General features: G+C 36.4%; 1 protein-coding gene and 1 long non-coding RNA gene across 2 annotated transcripts; one reads left to right on the top strand and one right to left on the bottom strand.

The window, feature by feature from the left end:
- The first annotated feature begins 819 nt into the window (after positions 1 to 819).
- On the top strand, positions 820 to 7282 carry LOC141914744 (uncharacterized). Its single transcript, XR_012620889.1, has 5 exons — positions 820 to 2090; positions 2879 to 3038; positions 3124 to 3261; positions 3347 to 3457; positions 3764 to 7282. It is a non-coding gene; the product is annotated as an uncharacterized LOC141914744 (long non-coding RNA).
- A 677-nt stretch (positions 7283 to 7959) lies between these two features.
- On the bottom strand, positions 7960 to 20389 carry LOC141905515 (exportin-1-like). The gene is made up of 25 exons (XM_074794395.1): positions 20324 to 20389; positions 19526 to 19667; positions 19022 to 19196; positions 18345 to 18567; positions 18054 to 18168; positions 17726 to 17845; positions 17492 to 17546; positions 17213 to 17298; positions 16976 to 17134; positions 16509 to 16694; positions 16072 to 16210; positions 15537 to 15640; positions 15228 to 15305; positions 14994 to 15150; positions 14716 to 14879; positions 14224 to 14361; positions 13594 to 13698; positions 13316 to 13501; positions 12795 to 12917; positions 12641 to 12712; positions 12469 to 12544; positions 11878 to 12105; positions 10869 to 11031; positions 10245 to 10341; positions 7960 to 10074 (listed from the first exon to the last, which is right to left on the bottom strand). The coding sequence occupies exons 1-25, from the start codon at positions 20362 to 20364 to the stop codon at positions 9928 to 9930; spliced, it is 3279 nt and encodes a 1092-aa protein (XP_074650496.1). The 5' UTR covers positions 20365 to 20389; the 3' UTR covers positions 7960 to 9927.
- Between the last annotated feature and the right edge of the window lie 58 nt (positions 20390 to 20447).

Raw genomic sequence — 20447 nt, 5'->3', positions numbered from 1 at the left:
GGGTTTTCCCTAATGACTCAAATAGATCACTTTCCACGTGTATGCTGTGCACACTACACACATCATAGAACTCAAATCAAATTTGATTTGAGTTCTATGTACGCATCAACCAAATTGAACTACGAACGTGTACACTGTACAATATGAAGTTTGTCAGACAATTTATTTTTTACCAGGCGGCGGCGGCTAATTTCGGAGGACAGCAGTTGGGAATCAAGTAGGCCTAATTTATTTTATGGCCTTATTGAAGTTCCACGATATTGTATAGCTGGCTACTGGCGCGTATTCAACGCGGCAGTGGAACCTTCTATAAGCTCTCAATTGAAATTCAATTCAACAATAGAGACACAATGGCGGTTTTTCAGAGTTGTTGATGTTATTCTGACACGCGCTATTGAATACATCACCGGCTGACCACTGTGTACACAAGCATAGGCCATTCACCTCTGCACACTCACACTGTGAACATGCTACCGTGGATTCTCCTCCTGGCGATTTTCGCTGCGCTCCCGCTCCTGCTCTTGTTCCTGCTTCCTGAGGAACGACGTCTTTATGTTTTATGTGTTACTGTTCGTCTCCGTGCTGTCCTGTACTGTTCCGTGTTTATTAATCCGTTCTATTTTTCAGGTTCTAATCCGTTTTATTTTTCAGGGCCGATTTCTCTGTCGAATTTCAACGTTTGCTGGAACAAAACTAATGTCCGAAAGCGTCAGCTCTCCTTCGCCGGTCACGTGTTGAGGATGTCAGACAAAGAGTCGGTCAGGAAATTCTGCCCTCTACACGCCCTCATACGGAACACGAAAACCAGGATGACGAGGCCTCACTGCCCCCACCTATCTACAAAGTGTGCTGAGTGATGTCAATGACGGGCATATCTGTGGGATTGCGCGGGATACAAATGGAGCGGTTAGACTGGATTGTCACGCTACTAGCATTCATTGTGTCCTTGTGACCGCCCGGATGAGGGATGATTCTACTGTCACGCTCTTTGTTTCTGGTATTCTGAGTCGGCTGAGGGATGATTCTACTGTCACGCTCTTTGATTTCTAGTTTGAGTGCTAGTTTTCATTGTGTCCTTGTGACAACCCCGGTCAGTGGATGAAGTCTCTCGTCGGCTTGTGAGTGCTAGTTTCATTGTGTCCTTGTGACAACCTCGGTCAGTGGATGAAGTCTCTTGTCACGCTTTTGGGTGCTAGTTGAGATCCTGAATCTCAACCCGGTCAAGCTGGTTGTACTGCGCTATTTGTGTTTCGTGCAATTTTACAGGTGTGTCAGTTACTGACGTCGCCCAGTACACCCTGTGGTTAGATGGGGAATGTGAGGAGTTGACATTCTGGTTTTCGCGTTCTGTGTGAGGGCGTGTAGAGGGCAGTATATTCCTGGCTGGCTCATTGTCTGGTGTTCTCGGCATGTAACCGGCGATGGAGAGCTGTAAAGCTTTCGAACATTAGTTTTGTTCCGTACCAGGTTTTCATCGCTCTTCTCTTTTTTTTCATTTCAGGACTCCCAAGAAGTTGAAGAAGAAGATGCTAGAAGGTGACTACAGAAGATGCCGAAAAAATACTGAACTCGGCAATCTTGAAAGTTAAGTTGATACCCATGTAAATTAGGATTAATGATGAAGAAATGTGTGACTACAAAATGTTTTTCTTTTACTCAATTTCAGCTTCGACGAAACCCATGAAGACAAAGAAGTACTTCGATTCCGAAAAAAATGGTGTAAAATCGACCGACGATCACACAACTATATCTGTACTTCGATTTCAAAAAAATAAATTAGACAAAATTAACTTCAACCTTGTAAACTTTCGGACTACATGAAAAAAAGACCAAATATTGTAAAATTATCGAAAAAAATGATGTAAAATCGACCGACGATCACACAACTATATCTGTACTTCGATTCCTACCTGTTTCGCTCATGGCAGGTGTGTTACGATCGTAAGGGACACCAACTCAAAAAGTCAAACAAGAGCTCACCAACTAAGATCTGCCGATTAGACAACAGTGCACAGAAGGGGCCAATTTGGATGAAACTCAACCAACCAACTTAGGAGATCCTCCGATAATGAACCCAGCCATCATAAAAGGTAATTTGATATTTGATACAAACTTAGAACATTTTAACCGATACTGAACCCAGCAAACTTGAAATTTAAGTTGATTTTTGGCGAACCGTAGGTTTGCCTATGCAAATGGCCTGGAGAAGCAGTTCTCATTGAAAATGAATAGAGTACCGGTGTGTCAACAAGGCACAAACATTGGCTGTTGAACCAATAGTGTTGATTTTTGGTGTCATGGTTTGGCTTATGATTAGTTCTCGAGCCCACAAAAATTTCATAGTGATCAAGTTATTTTTAGGGGACTAATTCTTGAAAAACACGTAAAAACCCTGCTTTTTAGCACGAAGTAATGGCACATTTTCATACATGAGAATTTGCATACTTGGAATTGAAATATATAAAAGTTCAATCCTTCCTGGAAGTGTTGCCATTTTTTGTGCGACTCATCTCGATGTACTTTTCAACCTACGGGTCCTCACTTTATAAACCCCCTAAATTTTCTTGCTTCTATTTATCTGAGTTGACCTCATTACCTGAGCTACATTGAATGTGATTGGCTGTTTGTTGGATATACCGGAAATTCCGGGAACTTCTGATGTAATTGGGAAAGCCCATTGGGAAAACCCGATGTGGAACCCAAAACCAAATGGCGAGCATTTCATTCGACTAGGTATCATATGTTTGCTTATAATTTGTTCGGTGTTACGAATATAACCAAGTAGGCTATTCTAGGTATATTATTTATGGAAATTATTATGATAAATTCTAAATGAAATATTTTGTCATTACAGGATATCTTCTTTTAATCATTGCAGCTAGAATTTCATCTATAAGAAAAAAACCCAGCTTGAGATCGACTACTCGTCCAAAATCGACCAACTGGAACAGGGCACAATGAGGCCAACAAGAATCCAACTTAACAACAAACAAACTTAAGATGATCCACGCCGATAATGACCCAAGCAATCATAAAAGGTAACTTGATATACATGAAATTATTTCGATAAATTCGAAATGAAATATTTTGTCATTACAGGATATCTTCTTTTAATCATTGCAGCTAAATTTCAACTATGAGAAAAACCCAGTTTGAGATCAACTACTCATCCAAAATCGACCAACTGGAACAGGGCACAGTTGAGGCCAACTAACTAACAAACTAATAAGATAATCGCCGATAATGACCCAAACATAAAAGGTAACTTGATATATGTGGAAATATTTCGATAAATTCTAAATGAAATATTTTGGCATTACAGGATATCTTCTTTTAATCATTGCAGCTGAATTTCAACTATAAGAAAAAGCCCAGCTTGAGATTAACTACTCGTCCAAAATCTACTAACTGGAACGGTGCTCAGAAAAGACCAGAACTGAACGCAGCAATCTTTAAGGTAAGTTGATATACCCGGTACATGAAATTATCTGTGTATAGAAATTTCAGTCCTCATATGAATATCATTTCATAAGTGGCTATCATCAAAATCTATTTACCGGTCCACATGACTGAACTTTTATCTTCACTAGTCTTAAACAGTGATGAACTAGTCCTACTACTGCAATTAATTATTAGGGTTTATATCAGCAATTGACGTCAATGAATTTTACTTTGTGAAAAACAGGGTGGCTTGTAATTTGAAATGACACGTAAATTATGATAAATCTGTCTATAATGTTTTGCTTTCTTCACTTTATTTCAGCCAAACTACATCTCAGAAAAATTGGCCTGAAGAAGACACTCACAAGTAGATGAATACTGATCGACCCATTTGCTGATGAAAACTGCAGAAGCCCAGATGAAAAGTTGAGGAACCAGCAACGGATTAATCACTCGATGATGGATTCTTCTACAATCGGTGGTTGATTTCTATAAAACATTAAATATCAGGAGCAGCAGAGACAATAGTGAATCTTATAAACACTGATTCAAGCGACAAAGCTAATGGAATCTCATAAACACTGATTCAGGATAAACGCTGTTTTAAAAGCAGCAAAGACAATAGTGTATCTTATTAGGAGCAGCATAGATAATAGTGCATGTTATAAACACTGAGATCCAGGAGCGGCGAAGACAATAGCGGATTTCTGTAGTAAAGTATTGATATTTTTGCTTATCACCTTTTTCAAACCAGTCTGATGGATGATATAGTGTTTTCGAGGAAACTATTTGATAATGTTTATGCAATGTGAGAGTCTAATAAAAGCTAAGCTCCATTAATGCACGATTTTGGTCTTCAATCCTTGGTCGATAGATAAGACAAGTTAGGTTTGTCACTAGGGGTAAATGGTCGTGTTGAGTCCCTAGTTTGGACTCGTAGGTCTGTTGAGTTAACTCCTAAACTGAGATATACCCGGTAGTTTCAACATGAATTATGAGTTTAATCTTCCAACTTACCATAGTTAAACATAGTCAACTATGGCTATTTGTCCGTGTAGATATCACATAGTTAGGAAACATAGAACATAACATTAGACCAGTGTTGATGCACAAATATTAACTATTTGCTGAATTGAAGATGTACAAATTTGATGGCATTGATATATTCGAAGGTAACCAATTTGAAAAATTTGAAACGAATCGTAGATGAATTCAATATTTCTATGATCAAAAACTATTTATACATAATACAGGTCCATAATATAAATGTCGTTAAACTGAAAATGTCAATATAGCTGATATATGTATGAGCACATCTGAATCAGTCTCATCAACTGATCAGTATTTACATCTCCAACTGCCGTGCTTAGGGCAACTGGTCATGCTCTTTAATATTGCCAAAATTTACCAAAACCTTACTGATTCAAATAATATCTAAAACCATACTGTGTGTCAAGTGACGCGTAATAGATATTGTTTAACTGACAATTAGAATCTAAGATGAATTACTCATTAACGTATTACTTAGATATCTAGGTAAATTCAATATATTATGTAAAATCATTTTTAATTCAGGTCCATGGACATTTAAAATGTAGTTGATACATGTGTATCTGAGCACATTTATTTATCTGTATCTAGTGAACCTATTGTGTCTTCATACAGCTGTTTTAGTTTTGATACTTATTGCCAAAATCATTTCATGCAGATTTACTTCCGATCGAAGGGAGATAAAACAAATCTGTACATGCACAAATACATTCCTGAATTTGGAAGGGGAATATTTCAATTTCACTGTGTATGTCAGATTGAAAGCCTTATTCTGACAGGATATCCTAAACTTAGGTCTTATTCCTCTTCCTAATAGCTCTCTTTTACTAACCCCTCTCCTTCAAACTATTTTCTAGCATCATGTCTTGCACCGCACCAGGGAGGTCCGGTCATAACAAGGTCTTTCGGTCCTTATACACAGTGTACTAAAGGGAAATAAAGATTATATAGCAATTCGGCTTTGAGGGAATTTCTAATTTACCACTAAAAATGTGCTTTTATCTTAATTTCTGATGAATTCAAATAGTGACAAATTCACCACATCTGAAATTCTACTCATGTAGATTTTCAGGCTCCATATAGATATTTTTCAACTGACAATTAAAATATAGCTAGTATGATTACTAATTAATGGTTCGCTTAGATACCTAGAATTTAATTAAAATCAATTCAATATAATGAATATAAGTGAAAAATTATTCAGAAAATAGCGCAGTGGACGAGACAACTGTATCGTGCAATGTCGTCTGCGTCGAACTGGGCCACATGTGTGTGTGTGGGATCTGTTGAATCAGTTAGGTTTTGGGAAATTCTGGATTCGTCAAACTAGATATCAAAAGCTCTGATGCGAAATTAGCAGTTTGAAATAGTGATCAATCCAAACTTTTACCGGGTCTGAAATTATTCTCATGTAGAAATTTCAAGCCCCATATAAAATATTGTCCGAGACAATTTAAATTATAGAGGACATTAATTGATTGATTAGGTATCTACGATGAAGATTAATTCAGCATCTTCGAATAAGGTAAAAGTGCTCAACTCCAAACCATAGGGGTTGATAAGACAACTGTATAATTTAATATTGGTTGATATCAAAAGATTACAGGTTTTGTATTTGTGGCTCTTGTGCGAAGGATTTATTGAATCTTTAAGGCTTTACAGAATTCTGGATTTGTCAAGGTGTGGGAATGATTGACGGTTTCTTAAACGGTTTGACGGTTTCTTATGTTGTTTACAGGACGAGTGTGCTCAATGCTGGCAGCACACGCTTCAGTTATATATTAGGGGCAATTTTTAGAATTACTGAAATGAATTAGAATACCATTCACTGGGTAGAGATGTCGCCATCTATGAGTAGAAAACATCTCTAAAGTTTATTATGATATAATTATGAACAGATATATGAACAGTGTTAATTAGTAGATTGTGCCAGCTATATATGGACTCTTAAACAATGTCTATATGGGTCCTGAAATATCTGCACAAGAAGCACCTCAAAAAGTTATTGAATCTAACTTAATTGCATTTTAAAGATAAGAATTGACAAAGTAATTATTAGTAATTGTCCTAGCTGTATTTAAATTGACAGTTGAACAATATTAATATACTTGATTTATCTTGTTGAATGCATAGAAGAGAATACCTCCAATTACATTGCATTAAATGTAACATTTGAGAAAAAAACCAATTTGATAATGTCTGTCAACCTCTTAAAGACAAGGCAAAGGCGGCAAAACTAGTTATCTTGTAAAATATTGTTAATGAAAATTAAATCAAAGACTGTTTAGTTAATCTTAAGCTTTCCAGACTGAATTTGTGGTTTTATCTCCAGTTTTAATTTGTTAGATGTTGGAGACTTTTTTGAAATGCCTAATTGTAACTTATGTGGTTTTAGAAGAAATAAGATAACTATTTCTGAGATAACTAATCTGAGAAAATAATTAGTTAAAAGTTAATAATTTGATATGTGAAAATAAAATGATGTAAAAAATGTAAATCAGATTGATTACTTAATCCTACGCTTTCCAGAGTATTTGGCCAGGTTTATCTCTGGTTTTAGTGCGGGGGCTATGGACAATTGAGTCCATGGTTGGGCCATAGACTTTTTTGTTTTAGAGTCTATGTTGGACCATATATATGGGCGTCTTGTTTATAGTTTATACGCCTTTGGTGGTTGGACTAGTTGTTTTTTGAAAGTCCACGTGTTTGAGGAACTTACATTATAATTCCTCGAGCACTCCTGGCATTTTGTATAATTGTTGTATGAGAATAAATATGATTGATTTTGCAATTTGTCATTCGTTTAATATAGCAACAAGAGTTACTAAAACAAAGCACTAGTAAAAACGAAGACTATATGCACCCGAAAAAACAGTCATTTTGTACCAAAGGAAGAAAGTTTCATATGCGATAGCAAAATGGACTTCGCTATTAAACTGAAAGTCCATAATGACCGCTTATAACAACCCTGTTCTCCACTGACTGTCATACTTAACAGACTAGTGATCTAGACCAAATAATACAATAAACAGATCTGGTATAATGTAGGCCTATACAATAGATGATTATATGCGACCGACCAAAAGCTGCAATATGTTTTGTTGTGTAAAGGCAGATGCCGTTCAAGGACCATGACCATGATTCAAGGATTTTAGAGGCCATTCTATGACTTTCAAGGCCCACTATGAACCCTGGGACTGAAAGGATAATATATTTCCTTGTAACATCCAATTTTCCTCAGTGCACAGCAAGAATTAAGTTGGTTCATTCGGTGTAAAAATGTCTACACATTGGGGCAGCATCTGAGAGTCTTAAAGCCAACAGACGGCGGTGGTCCGCACTCTGTCATGTAGCCTCCTCCAAGCCAACGTTCATATCCTCAGTCATAGTGTCAGTAAATCAGTGCAAAAGAAAAGGAAATCCCAACAAACGACTTCAAAACAGAGCATAAAACTTTACAATTTATCGTTGAAAATGTGTTTATTTATTCAATTTTACTAAGAAAAACAAGGTCCACTTTTAAATGGCAACCTCCTAGAACACAGGTTGCAGATTAGTGATATCTTGAACCTGGTTCAAGGACAAGAAGAAACAGATATTTCAAACGAACTAAACAGACTATTATTTATCATCAGACACAGAGGGAGAGGGAGGGGGCTGATGGGGAGGGGAGGCTGAATGAAGTAATTAGAGATAGATTACTGATAATTAATGAATATACAACTTGTTTTAGGTTGAACTGATGATTGCAGCCAAAACCTAAAAATAAAAACATTCTCTTCTTCTCTTGTCGACTGAATATCAAAATAGAGGTGATATTTCAAAATCAAGTTGACCTCAATTTTAGATCCCTTAAAACACTGTACCAACTGCAATAATACAGAAAACTGAAGTATTTTACAGAATTGAAAATCAAGGAACAACAGTAAAACCTTACAGTCTAACTCGGATGGACTTTTGACTGACCTCAGACATCGGACATACCTAGGTTTACTGAAGAACTGGTTTACTCTAAACAAACTTCACCTACGGCTTGAAGAGGTTTACAGAGAAAGGCTAAGTGCAATTGACTAATCATCAGATCCACACTAATTATCAAACTGAATCACACAATGTTATCAATTCTCTCTACTTTAAAGGGATCAATAACGTTTCAACCATTTTTTAATTTGCCATTTTTTTCATTATTATCCTTATATTTCATTAGTATTGAATCAATTAAACACTCGCTTGTTTAAACTTCATTTCCTGTCGTCAAAAAATATATAAAATGCCACAATAGAAATATCATACACATGTATCATCTTTACATGGAAATATTTACATAATACAAAAACAAATGTCGCAAAGATTCATTTTCTCTTTCTTTGCTAAAAAAAAAGAAATCCTAGCAGAAATCATAAAATGTGTCAGTAATTAATAACGAGGGTTTGCCAGTAGGGGGCGATAAAATCAATCGGAACTCTGAGCGTGAATAATAAATTTGGCTTCGGATTGAACTAAAATTAACAATCAAAATAGACTCTACTTAATGAAGTTTTTGACCCAGTCCACTGGATCGAGTTCTATAGTTATAGTTATAAGTCTAACTCTGAGAACTGAGTGGCCTAATGGTACTCAAATTGTGACCAAACTAAACTAATTACTAGCTGACTATTACGCCACCTACAATAATTCTTAAATTGTTGTGGCAATACATATATAATGCAGTTGTAGCGCGACGATATACAAACCAGTTTAAACGAGAGGCTTCAAATTCAATAATCACACGAAGCCTCTTATGACACTTGATAAATGCAAAAATCCATATGAAGAATTCATGAACGCAAAATGCACACAATTGTCATGTAAACATATCAGCCATGTTCGTATGGTCAACTCAACTCAAGGGCAAATCTTTGAAAGAGGTGGACCAGAAAATTTGAATAGGCACTTAATTTGAAAAGGGCAGATTTGGCCCAGAATCAGCTTTATCAGACGAGGATGACGCCGTATTCAAACTGACTCGAGTCACATGGTTGGATCGGTAAGGTCATCATGACCGACCCACTGAACCAATTCACCCGAGCCCTGACCGGATTGAGTGGTCTCACAAACGAACACAGTACCACTGATAAACATTGTTTTACACAGCAAACTATTATGAATAAAATCGTAAAATTATATTCATTTAAATATTAGTTTTTGAATGGGAAATTTTTCGTTTCAACAACTGAAATGGTTAATAATGTATGGTATATAAACACATGCCTACCAGTAACGAGATATCAATTAATTATTAGTTTGTAATTAACAGTGATCACTAATTAACCGAGACACACAAAACAAACGACACCGATTGTTGATTCAAACTGTATCGCTTGATGTTTGTTTGTTTTTTTTCTGATAATGATTAGTATGAATGAAAGGATATTTTATTTACAATGAATGTTGTTTCTAATCTTGCATTTCCTCGGGTAACTCGTGAGGTCCGAGGATTCCGGGAACCGACATCTGAACTTTCCTCTTCTCCTCCTGAGCTTGACGTATTGTTAACTCTTTCTCTTCCAAATATAAATCAGAATTATCTTCACCAGCAAATTCCTAGAAAAAACAAATTCAATCAAATGTTTAATTTCCCAGAAAATCAGTCTGCATGTTTTATTTTGATAAATTGGTGATTAGTGATCTTTATTGAAAGATGGCAGCACCAGTCAGCACCAAAGCGCCAGGTGTCACTAGTAGTAACACGGTGTTGAACAGTTGAGACTTACCCGAATCTGCACTAAGAAATCACGTAAATGTTCTTTGAACGCTGGAATTGATTGATTAAAACCGAATAATCCTTCAATAAACGACTTGATCTGTGCGCTGAAAATAAACAATTCATTGTTGTACGCAATTCTGTTCAACTCATAGATAACTGTTTAACTCCGAGATAACTGTTTACCTCGGAGATAACTGTTCAACTCGGAGATAACTGTTTAACTCGGAGATAACTATTTAACTCGGAGATAACTGTTTAACTCAGAGATAACTGTTTAACTCGGAGATAACTGTTCAACTCGGAGATAACTGTTTAACTCGGAGATAACTATTCAACTCGGAGATAACTGTTTAACTCGGAGATAACTGTTTAACTCGGAGATAACTATTCAACTCGGAGATAACTGTTTAACTCGGAGATAACTGTTTAACTCGGAGATAACTGTTCAACTCGGAGATAACTGTTTAACTCGGAGATAACTATTCATCTCGTAGATAACTGTTTAACTCGGAGATAACTGTTTAACTCAGAGATAACTGTTTAACTCAGAGATAACTGTTTAACTCAGAGATAACTGTTTTAACTGAAGAGATAACCGTTTTAACTGAAGAGATAACCGTATAAAACTTACTCATTAAGATGAGGGAAAGCTGCTTTCAATAAGTTGACTAGGAAGTCCTGTATATATTGTATATTATTAACTGTAGTCGGCGTCGCAGAAAATGCAATCGTTACTTTATTCTCTTCTAATAAATTGAACATATACGCAAGAATTGTGGCGTGCATCGTCAAACCTGAAATAAATTATATATACTTTATATTCAACACCCGATTGATTAATAAGATATTCTCAGTGAGGGCTGTTTCTTATCTAAGAGGTTCCTAGTGACACTCATCACCACCAAGAACAACAAGACACCAAAAATCCAAATTCCCTTATTAAAGATTAAATTATAAGATATTCTCAGTGAGGGCTGTTTCTTATCTAGGAGGTTCCTCGTGTCACTGATCACCAGCAAGAACAACAAGACTCCAAAAATCCAAATTCCCTGATTAAATTATAAGATATTCTCAGTGAGGGTTGATTCTTATCTAAGAGGTTCCTAGTGACACTCGTCACCAGCAAGAACAACGAGACACCAAAAATTCGAATTCCCTGATTAAATTATAAGATATTCTCAGTGAGGGCTGTTTCTTATCTAAGAGGTTCCTAGTGACACTCATCACCAGCAAGAACAACGAGACACCAAAAATTCGAATTCCCTGATTAAATTATAAGATATTCACAGTGAGGGCTGTTTCTTATCTAAGAGGTTCCTAGTGACACTCATCACCAGCAAGAACAACGAGACACCAAAAATTCGAATTCCCTGATTAAATTATAAGATATTCTCAGTGAGGGCTGTTTCTTATCTAAGAGGTTCCTAGTGACACTCATCACCAGCAAGAACAACGAGACACCAAAAATTCGAATTCCCTGATTAAATTATAAGATATTCTCAGTGAGGGTTGATTCTTATCAAGAGGTTCCTCGTGTCACTCATCATCAGCAAGAACAACGAGACACCAAAAATTCGAATTCCCTGATTTTCTCTGCAGGGAAATGTTATTCCGGAATTCCTCATGATCTGTATGATTACCTGCTGTATGTGAACTATCCGTTACTACTGAGAATATATGCTGTAAAATATCGGTGAAATACGTCTGGTAGAAACTTTGAGCCATGTTATCGTCCTGCGCGACATTCTGTAGTAACTCGTATAGAATATCGAGACCGGTATCAGCGACGTTTCTCATCGTGTGTTTAAACGCCCAAATAATCGAATCGAGCACTAATTTAAACTGTTCGGCCGGGATCATTAAAAACGCTACAAAATACAATTCAATATCAAATCAGAATTGAACGATCACCGCACAAGACACTTCCACTAACATTGAAAATCAACCTCCAGCTTTAGTCATTTTAATTACAACTGGCAAATGGTCTCTAGGGTCTGAAATGTTGTGTCTTTAATTTTTGATACATAAAATAAAATTAGCTTTTAATCTTCTAAATTTTGTTAACAGTGGGTTTTAAACGTATTATGTATTCTCCACGTCTGAGCGTTCAGGGGCTTTTCTACTACTCAAATCAAACTTGGAACGTCGAGTTCAATGGATCTGACTGTAAAGAGCCAAAACTGCGGGACCGGATCCAGTATCAAATGTGTTATACTAGTATCAATACCCACCGGCGAAACAATGTGAATTGACAGCTTGTAAAAGTATGAAGAAATTCGTCCTATGTTCTGGATATTCTTCAAAATCCTGCGAGAAAATCAAAATATAATTTAACCAATAAAACAACCCTCGAAATTAAAAGTCATCACAATTAATTATACATCGATCATCGTCTTTTTTTACCTTGTTTATCATTTCTAAAGTACATTCAAAAACGGCATCAAAGATTTGAGGAATAACATTAGTAATCACATTCTGTAATAGAACACAAATAATTCCATGAATATTTCTCCTCTGAATATCAGTCAATTTCAGGGCAGTAGAACGATATTTATACCTCTAATTTATTAACAATCATCGCCATGGTACTGAGCACTTCCGGTTCCCGAGCAGCGGGAACGTTCTTTCGATAATCCAACAGCACAGCATCGAGTAACGGTGGCACAAAGTTATCAGCGACCTGAATTGAAACATTCGCACAGTTTAGGACAGAACTGAGTGTGAGATTTTCTTTATCATCATTACAAGCATGGACTCAGAGAGGGAGAGAGGGAGAGAGGGAGGGAGGGAGGGAGGGAGGGAGAGGGAGACGGAGAGAGAGAGGGAGGGAGGGAGAGAGGGAGAGAGAGAGAGAGAGAGAGGGGAGAGGGGGACGGAGAGCGAGAGGGAGAGAGGAAGACGGAGGGAGACGGAGAGCGAGAGGGAGGGGGTGAGGGAGAGAGAATACTTACTACAGTTGGTTCGTTTGATTTGCTGACCCATCCCGATATCAGTTTCAGAGTTTCTACGCGAGAGAGAGGGAGACGGAGAGGGAGACGGAGAGCGAGAGGGAGGGGGTGAGGGAGAGAGAATACTTACTACAGTTGGTTCGTTTGATTTGCTGACCCATCCCGATATCAGTTTCAGAGTTTCCTTTTTAACCGTTCTCATGCTTCTTATTAACGGTTGTTTTGTGACGTTTTCACCGTTAGAATCAATCGCGATGCTGATGTTTTCACTCAACACTTTATACACATTTAACATATCCAGGTAAATTTTACCGAGCTACAAAAAAAAAATCCAATTCATAAATTAATGAATAATGATATACAGGCCTTACTAGATCTCAACATCAATACACGGTGTGGCTAACTGACCTGACTAACGTAAGGATGACCGAGTGCTTTACAAGCTCTAACGTTCGTTTTCAGAATATTCGCCAACTGTTTTACTGCTTCGGGATCTTTTAACACTTCAACATTCTGTAAATAAAACAACAATCTCGTTCAACCTTAAATCACTATTAATCACAACAGGGACAAAGAGAGAGTGGGAAAAACAGAGGAGAGAGAGGAGAAAGAGATGAGGGTAGAGGAGTGTAGGAGAGAGGTGAGAGGGAGATGAGGGGAGAGAAAAGGAAGTGGAGAGATGAGAGATGAGAGGTGAGAGGCAGACAGTAGAAATAAGGGGAGAGAGGTGAGATGGGGATGGAGGGAGAAATGGGGGAGAGAAGTGAGATGGAGATGGAGGGAGAGAAGTGAGATGGAGATGGAGGGAGAGATGAGAGGAGAGAGAAGTGAGATGGAGATAGTGGGAGAAATGAGGGGAGAGAGGTGAGAGGGAGACAGTAGAAATGAGGGGAGAGAGCTGAGAGGGAGACAGTAGAAATGAGGGGAGAGAGGTGAGATGGGGATGGAGGGAGAGATGAGAGGGAGAAAGGAGAGGAGAGAGGAAAGACGGTAGTGATGAGGAGAGTGTAAAGGAGAAGAATGAGAGATAATACAAACCAGTGAAGCCTGTGATATAATTCCATCCCACACTTGATTTGGTAATGACATATATTTCTCAATGAGATGTCGTTGAGCCTCGTGATCGTTATTCTGTGCTCCGATCATTAAACCGACCGCTTCGTAAAACGTATGCACCTGAAACAATCATCATCATTAAAACCGAGCCAAAAATCTGAAGTTAGTACAAGTTGTTAATATTTTATATATGCAGAATCCAATCATTTAACACAGTCAAATACATAACACATTAACGGAAACTGTTTGATTTTACATGTGATCTAGCAATTTCAACAGATTTCCCTGATTTGCAGCTCTTTCACAAATTTCCCTGACCAGCTATTCCCTGACTTTAAAAAAAAAAGAAATATCTTGACTTTTCTGCGATTTCCACCCAGAATATGTTTTTTTTTTTCACACCTTCTGGGCAGGAAATCAGTGAATTAATGTTTCACGTAGCAGGAGTTGGACCGGTATTTGATATTTATTTACCTGCTGCGGTTGAAGGTCACAGATTATCGAATTGATCGTCGACAGAATTTCCTCGATAAAAGGCATCGGTTCGCCGACCTGAATCGTAACGAAATGCCGACGACATTTCTGTGAAATCTTGATGAACGTATCACACGCCATGTCCTGTACACCGTCGTGAGTTTCTATAGCGATAACAACAATTAAACATTTCATTAATTACTGAACAACTGTGAACGTGGCAAGTGAGGATCAAGTTTGTATAAAGTGTTCAGTATAATAAATGTAGAAATGCTTACCATGCATGAATTCAAATAGTTTATTTACAACTGTTTTCAGGAATTTCCAGTGAGCTCTCAGGAATCGCGGATACTGACCAACTACATACATTATATTAGACGCAATAATCGCTTTATTGTCTTTTCCACGTTTTTGTTCGCACAAACCCAATAAATCCTGAAATTAATCCACAGAATTATCATAACCGGAATCTCGTCCACTGATTATTGACGGACTAAGATTGATATTTGTACCTTAATCACGATCACCAGGAAACGTTTTTCATCCTCTTCAAGCATAGCTCCACTAATTGATCCGATAGCCCAACACAACTGTGAAAATTAATTCATATCAAATCAAGTTTTAAATTCTAATTCACACTGATTATTCCGACTATACATCAAACTGCAACTGCCTCTGATAATCTCGTCAAAACGTATAAAATCTTCCCACCCCAATTAATGTTATGATGACCAATCTGTGCTCGGACTGCCCTCGAATTTACTGTGAGACCCGTAGAGAATATTCAGCTCTGTATGTCTGATTACTCAAACCGTACTCACAGTGTTTAAGTTTTTCCACGACCATTCGGTTCCATTCACTTGATTATGTAATTTTTCTGTCATTATTTTCTCAGTGTCGTTGTAGTCTAAATGAGTCAGGTAAACTACAAAACAACAACAACATTTTAACAACTTAGTTTTCATCCCAGCTGAAAAATTTATCAGGACTCACTTCCACAGACATCAGTTTGACGAGTGTCAATCTCACTGATAACTGTGAAAGACTCTTGTTGAATGTCAGGGTTCCTACAAATCAGTCATTCGAGAATTCAAGGACTTTTCAAGAAGAAAATTTCAAATTTCGAGGAGTGTATGCATCACTTTCATATCTCGACTACTGTTGACATTTCCTAAATCGGTACTGGTTTACTTAAAAATTGCCAATTTCTCAAAATTCAAGGAGTTTCCAAGGCCTTTTGGACATTTTGCTAAAATTCAAGGATATTCAAGGACCTTGAAAAATATTTTTGGTTTAGAAAGAGTTTTCAAGGAATCAAGGAGTTGTAGGGACCCTGGAATGTGTTTATAAACGAACCTAATGTTTCTTTCATGTTTTTATACATCGTGATGGAGTCTGTATCCTTCATGAATTCACGGACAACTTCTCCCTGATCATTCTCTACAACTAATACTTCTTCAGGTTTCGCCATACGAGAGATCATTATTCTTCTTACCTATAAACAATTACATTCAATTCATTCCTAATTTTTACCATCATTCAAATATGGCTGTCAGTATCAGTAATATGAACTATTGACTCAAGAACTCAGGGCTGTCCCATGTTATGAGTAACTTTTTTTAAATGATTCTCAAGAAATATTGAAATATAAAAGAAATCTTCAAATTAATCAGAAATCAAGAGGTTTATTTTAGTACGGATCAAAATTTCTCATGGGTAAAATTAATTCATTAGGAAGATATTTTCAGTAAGAGTTTCGGAGCAGAATCATATTAATAGTTAAAACTGCTCACCTTAGATAGAACAGGCATATATAACTGTCTTCTGAATGGAACATCTGTTAATGTTTTACCGATCATACTGTTAAAAGGACAGTTCTCTCTGTATAAATCTGACGCTAGCGTATTCCAATATTCTAAACAGATCTTGAATATTTCAGTTTCTTCCACTTCTGATATCAATATCAGATACGATAATGACTGTAAAATTAATTCAACCGATACGATATATCAATATCCGAGCAATACCATATATCAATATCCGAGCAATACGATATATCAATATTCGAACAATACGATATATCAATATCCGACCAATATGATATATCAATATCTGACAATATGATAAATCAATAGTTGGTGGTAATACAACATATAATTCCATATTTGAATACAATTTATCGATATATCACTATTTGAGCAATATGAATATCTGAAGAGATGAAATATCGAATCAAAATGAGATCTCAAATCCAACTTACATCGAGAAGTAAACTATGCATATCGACTTTCTTTTCGATTAATTTTCCGTGTTCTTTCAAAAACGAGAATAAAAACAAACTCAGATTCTGGATGAAATTCTGTTCGTCATCTCGACCCTGTTGATAAGCTTCTTTTATATTCGTCGTTACCGGCAACATCTGTAACAAGACGTAACAAAGTGAACCAGTGAAAACAAAATCAAATCATAAATCGTTTAAATGAACGATAATTTGTACCCGTTTTAACTGTTGCATCGTCAAATTGAAAAGTTGAACGAATTGTTCATCATTTTGTGAAGCATATTGAGTCGTTTGAATTCCAGCTGCAAAATTAAACATACATCCACTTCATTCATACATTTCCACCAGTGTTGAATATTTTAATCTAATTTCAAAATCCAGGAATATCTTTTTTAAGTAATAAAGTCAATTTGTGACCCTAATTATTGGATTGAAACGGTTTCCACTTGAAAGTTTAATTAAGACATGTGGAAGTGGATCATGATTTATAGTTACCTATTTCAGTCAATGCTTTCAATGTTACATTACGAAACATGGGAACATCCAGGAACTGAAATACATCATAAAACAATCATTAGTCTTAAATCTCAGGGGAAGGGTCAATGTTATCATGAATGAATTATAACCAACTTGGGTTCAATCTTGACCAGATTTAAAACCATTTGTTCAAACAGATCTTTGGAAGAGAATTCAAGCTTTAGAATCGAGTGATGTAGTAGAGGTTTTTACCTTATAAATCAGAGTAGTGATCAATTTAGTCTCAAATATATAACCAAGAGGAATCCAGTTCAGAAATCTCAACAGAGTATCGAGAGTAGCGCCAACTAGTGGAGCGTTTTGTGAATTATCCTGCAAACAATATCAGAGAGAAAACAAGATTACTTTAATATACCTACAATAGCCAGTGAAACTAGTTCTTTAAGTTGGAAACTGGAACCATTATTATCCAAATAATGACTTCACGCTGCGAGGTCATTTCAGTTGGAAATACAACAAAAAATCTGAACTATGTTCAACTGATTTCATTAATACCGATGAGAATATGACGAAAACTTACCAAAACATATTGACAGAGATCGAATATCTGTGAGAATTCTGTACACATGCTGTCTTTTAAATGTTTCGCTTTAATCTGTGTCATTTGACCACTCGAAAAATCAAACACTTCTTCACTGTAAAAATAATAAATTATGATGATTAATCAAAAGAACAAATAAAACTCTAAACTAGGCATAATCTTGAAAAACAAAACCTTAAACCTTTTCTAATCGCCAATTTCTCAAGTTTCCAAGGACTTTTTGACATTTAGCTCGAATCAAGGGATAGTCACTTTTCAATGGAAACTTACCTCAATAACTTTAGAATCACCATATTATTTTGACACAACGATTCATTAGTTTTACTGGCACCGACAATGTCCTTAATGAATGAAGGCCAATTTTTGGGCCATTCGTTTTTGAGAATTTGTACGAGAATCATGTTCAGTTTTCCGAGATATGTGCTTTGCTTTTCCAGGTTCTCAGCGTCTGATGATGTTTTGATAATCAAACCAACAATATACGTTTTAATACCTGAAATAAAAATATTTTATATTGCATTACAAGAAAAGGGTTCATACACAAATTGTTAACCACTACCACTAAATTAACTTGGTTTTTAAGCCCTGATCTCAAACTTTATTTAAGACTTAGTTTATTAAACTACTACAAACATTACTAATTGCCTATTTCCCAAAATTGAAAGAGTTTTAATATAAAGGAGTTTCAAGCAGCTTTAAAAGCATTTTCCATTTTAGGTAAGTTTAAGGAATCAAGGAGGTGAAGGGACCCTGTAAAGAACGGACCAGTTGCACAGTTGAGACTTAAGTTCATATATTGGCTTAAGCCTTAAGATTGGCCTTAAGTTGTTAGATTGGCTATAGAACTAACATGGTCTTAGACTGGTCTTAAGTCTAAGCCATGACTATGAAACCGGGCCCTGAATTTAAACTTGAGTCTGTTACCGGAGTTTTAGAAATCGAAATACCTTCACATTGTTCCCTCGGTAGAATTTTCCACCTCGTTTTGATGACGGTTTCCAGTATTTGTAACGCGTAGTATTTCGTCTGTTGGTTCGTGGAGAATTCTAGAATAGTATCAACTCGAGTCCAGGCGTCCGGGTGCTCCTTTAAATTCGTGAGCACTTTCTGCGCAAGCTGTTGCTGTAAAAATGAAAACATAACGCAATGAAATCAAGCCAAACATGGAGGATATTAACAACACCTGTGGAACCAGTGATGCCACCACAACTATAGAACAAGCTTCCACTACATAAATAATAAAGACTGAATAAAAAACAAAAATAACCATCGATGAAACACTCTCGAGTCTGTGGTGGTCATTCATGTAGGACTTTTATATCATTATCTCGAAAAGTAGATATTCTGGATCCAATACCACATTAATCAGTTAGAATGAGTCTCAATGTTTTCGATGTTTTAACTAAGTCAAATTAGTGGAACTCCTGTTCGATTAGTTTCAGCATATTTACCTGTGGTCCAGCACCAGCATACATACATACTACAACACTGTCCAGTAAATTAATATCTAGTTTCTGATTGAAGTCCAGTAGTTTCGCTGCTTGATCGGCTAAAGTTGCCATATTATTACTTATTCCACCATTAATGGCAGGACTGGAAACAAAAATTCTAAATATTAGCTACAAAATAATGTTTTTATCAAAAACTTCTTATTTGGGCCCAAATCAGAAAAATAATTGAAAATCTTCTTCGGCCTAATTGATGACAATAACATACTTGAACTTAAACATACATTTTAAGCTTGTACTCATCTTTTCATTTTAAAAATTATTTTTAGAAAATAAACAGGGTTAATGATCACAACAGGTAAAAGGTACTCGCTAGGTCAACAAGGAACAGGTCGTCATTTATCAATTTGTTTTTCATTTCCCTAGCAGAACGCTAGCAGAATACAGATTTTAAGATAAAGATTTTCCAATTGTTCCGGATCAAGAGGTTGATTTTCTTTTAATTAATTAATTAGTAGAATTAAAAGATCTGGGCTCTAAAAATCTTGATAAGTGTTTTATTTGAATGGGGCGGGCGGGTAGAGTCTATGGAAATTTCCTATCATGCACACACTACTGTCTCATGCTGTTATATGTTTTTAAACCCGAGACTTTATGAATGAGTTGAGAATGAAAGCATGCAGATTAGAGGAATGAATTTCAATTTCCAACACTTTTACCCACAACTCAACCCCCTAATCTCTGACATTCCGTTCAAACGGTATAAATTAGTAGTATAGTTTGAAATAAGACGAGTATTACCTGTTACCCGCCGACTGAACCATCTGAGATACAACCAACATCAACTATCGCACAATATATTACAATTGAACCGGTTGCAACTGGTACCCGACCTTCATGTTCGTCCCTGTTCGGTAATGTTCGG

Source organism: Tubulanus polymorphus, chromosome 1 (assembly GCF_964204645.1).
Source record: "Tubulanus polymorphus chromosome 1, tnTubPoly1.2, whole genome shotgun sequence".
Classification (NCBI taxonomy): Eukaryota; Metazoa; Nemertea; class Palaeonemertea; order Tubulaniformes; family Tubulanidae; genus Tubulanus; species Tubulanus polymorphus.
The sequence above is the reverse complement of the archived record's forward strand: the minus strand, read 5'-3'. Positions and strand labels throughout refer to the sequence as shown.

Excerpts from the sequence above, each read along its gene's own strand:
- LOC141905515 (XM_074794395.1), bottom strand. The coding sequence starts at position 20,364 with ATGTTGGTTGTATCTCAGATGGTTCAGTCGGCGGGTAACAG. Across the intron at positions 17,547-17,725 it reads TCACTACTCTGATTTATAAG|TTCCTGGATGTTCCCATGTT; the intron begins GTAAAAACCTCT and ends GATGTATTTCAG. Across the intron at positions 15,151-15,227 it reads TCCTGGTGATCGTGATTAAG|GATTTATTGGGTTTGTGCGA; the intron begins GTACAAATATCA and ends GATTAATTTCAG.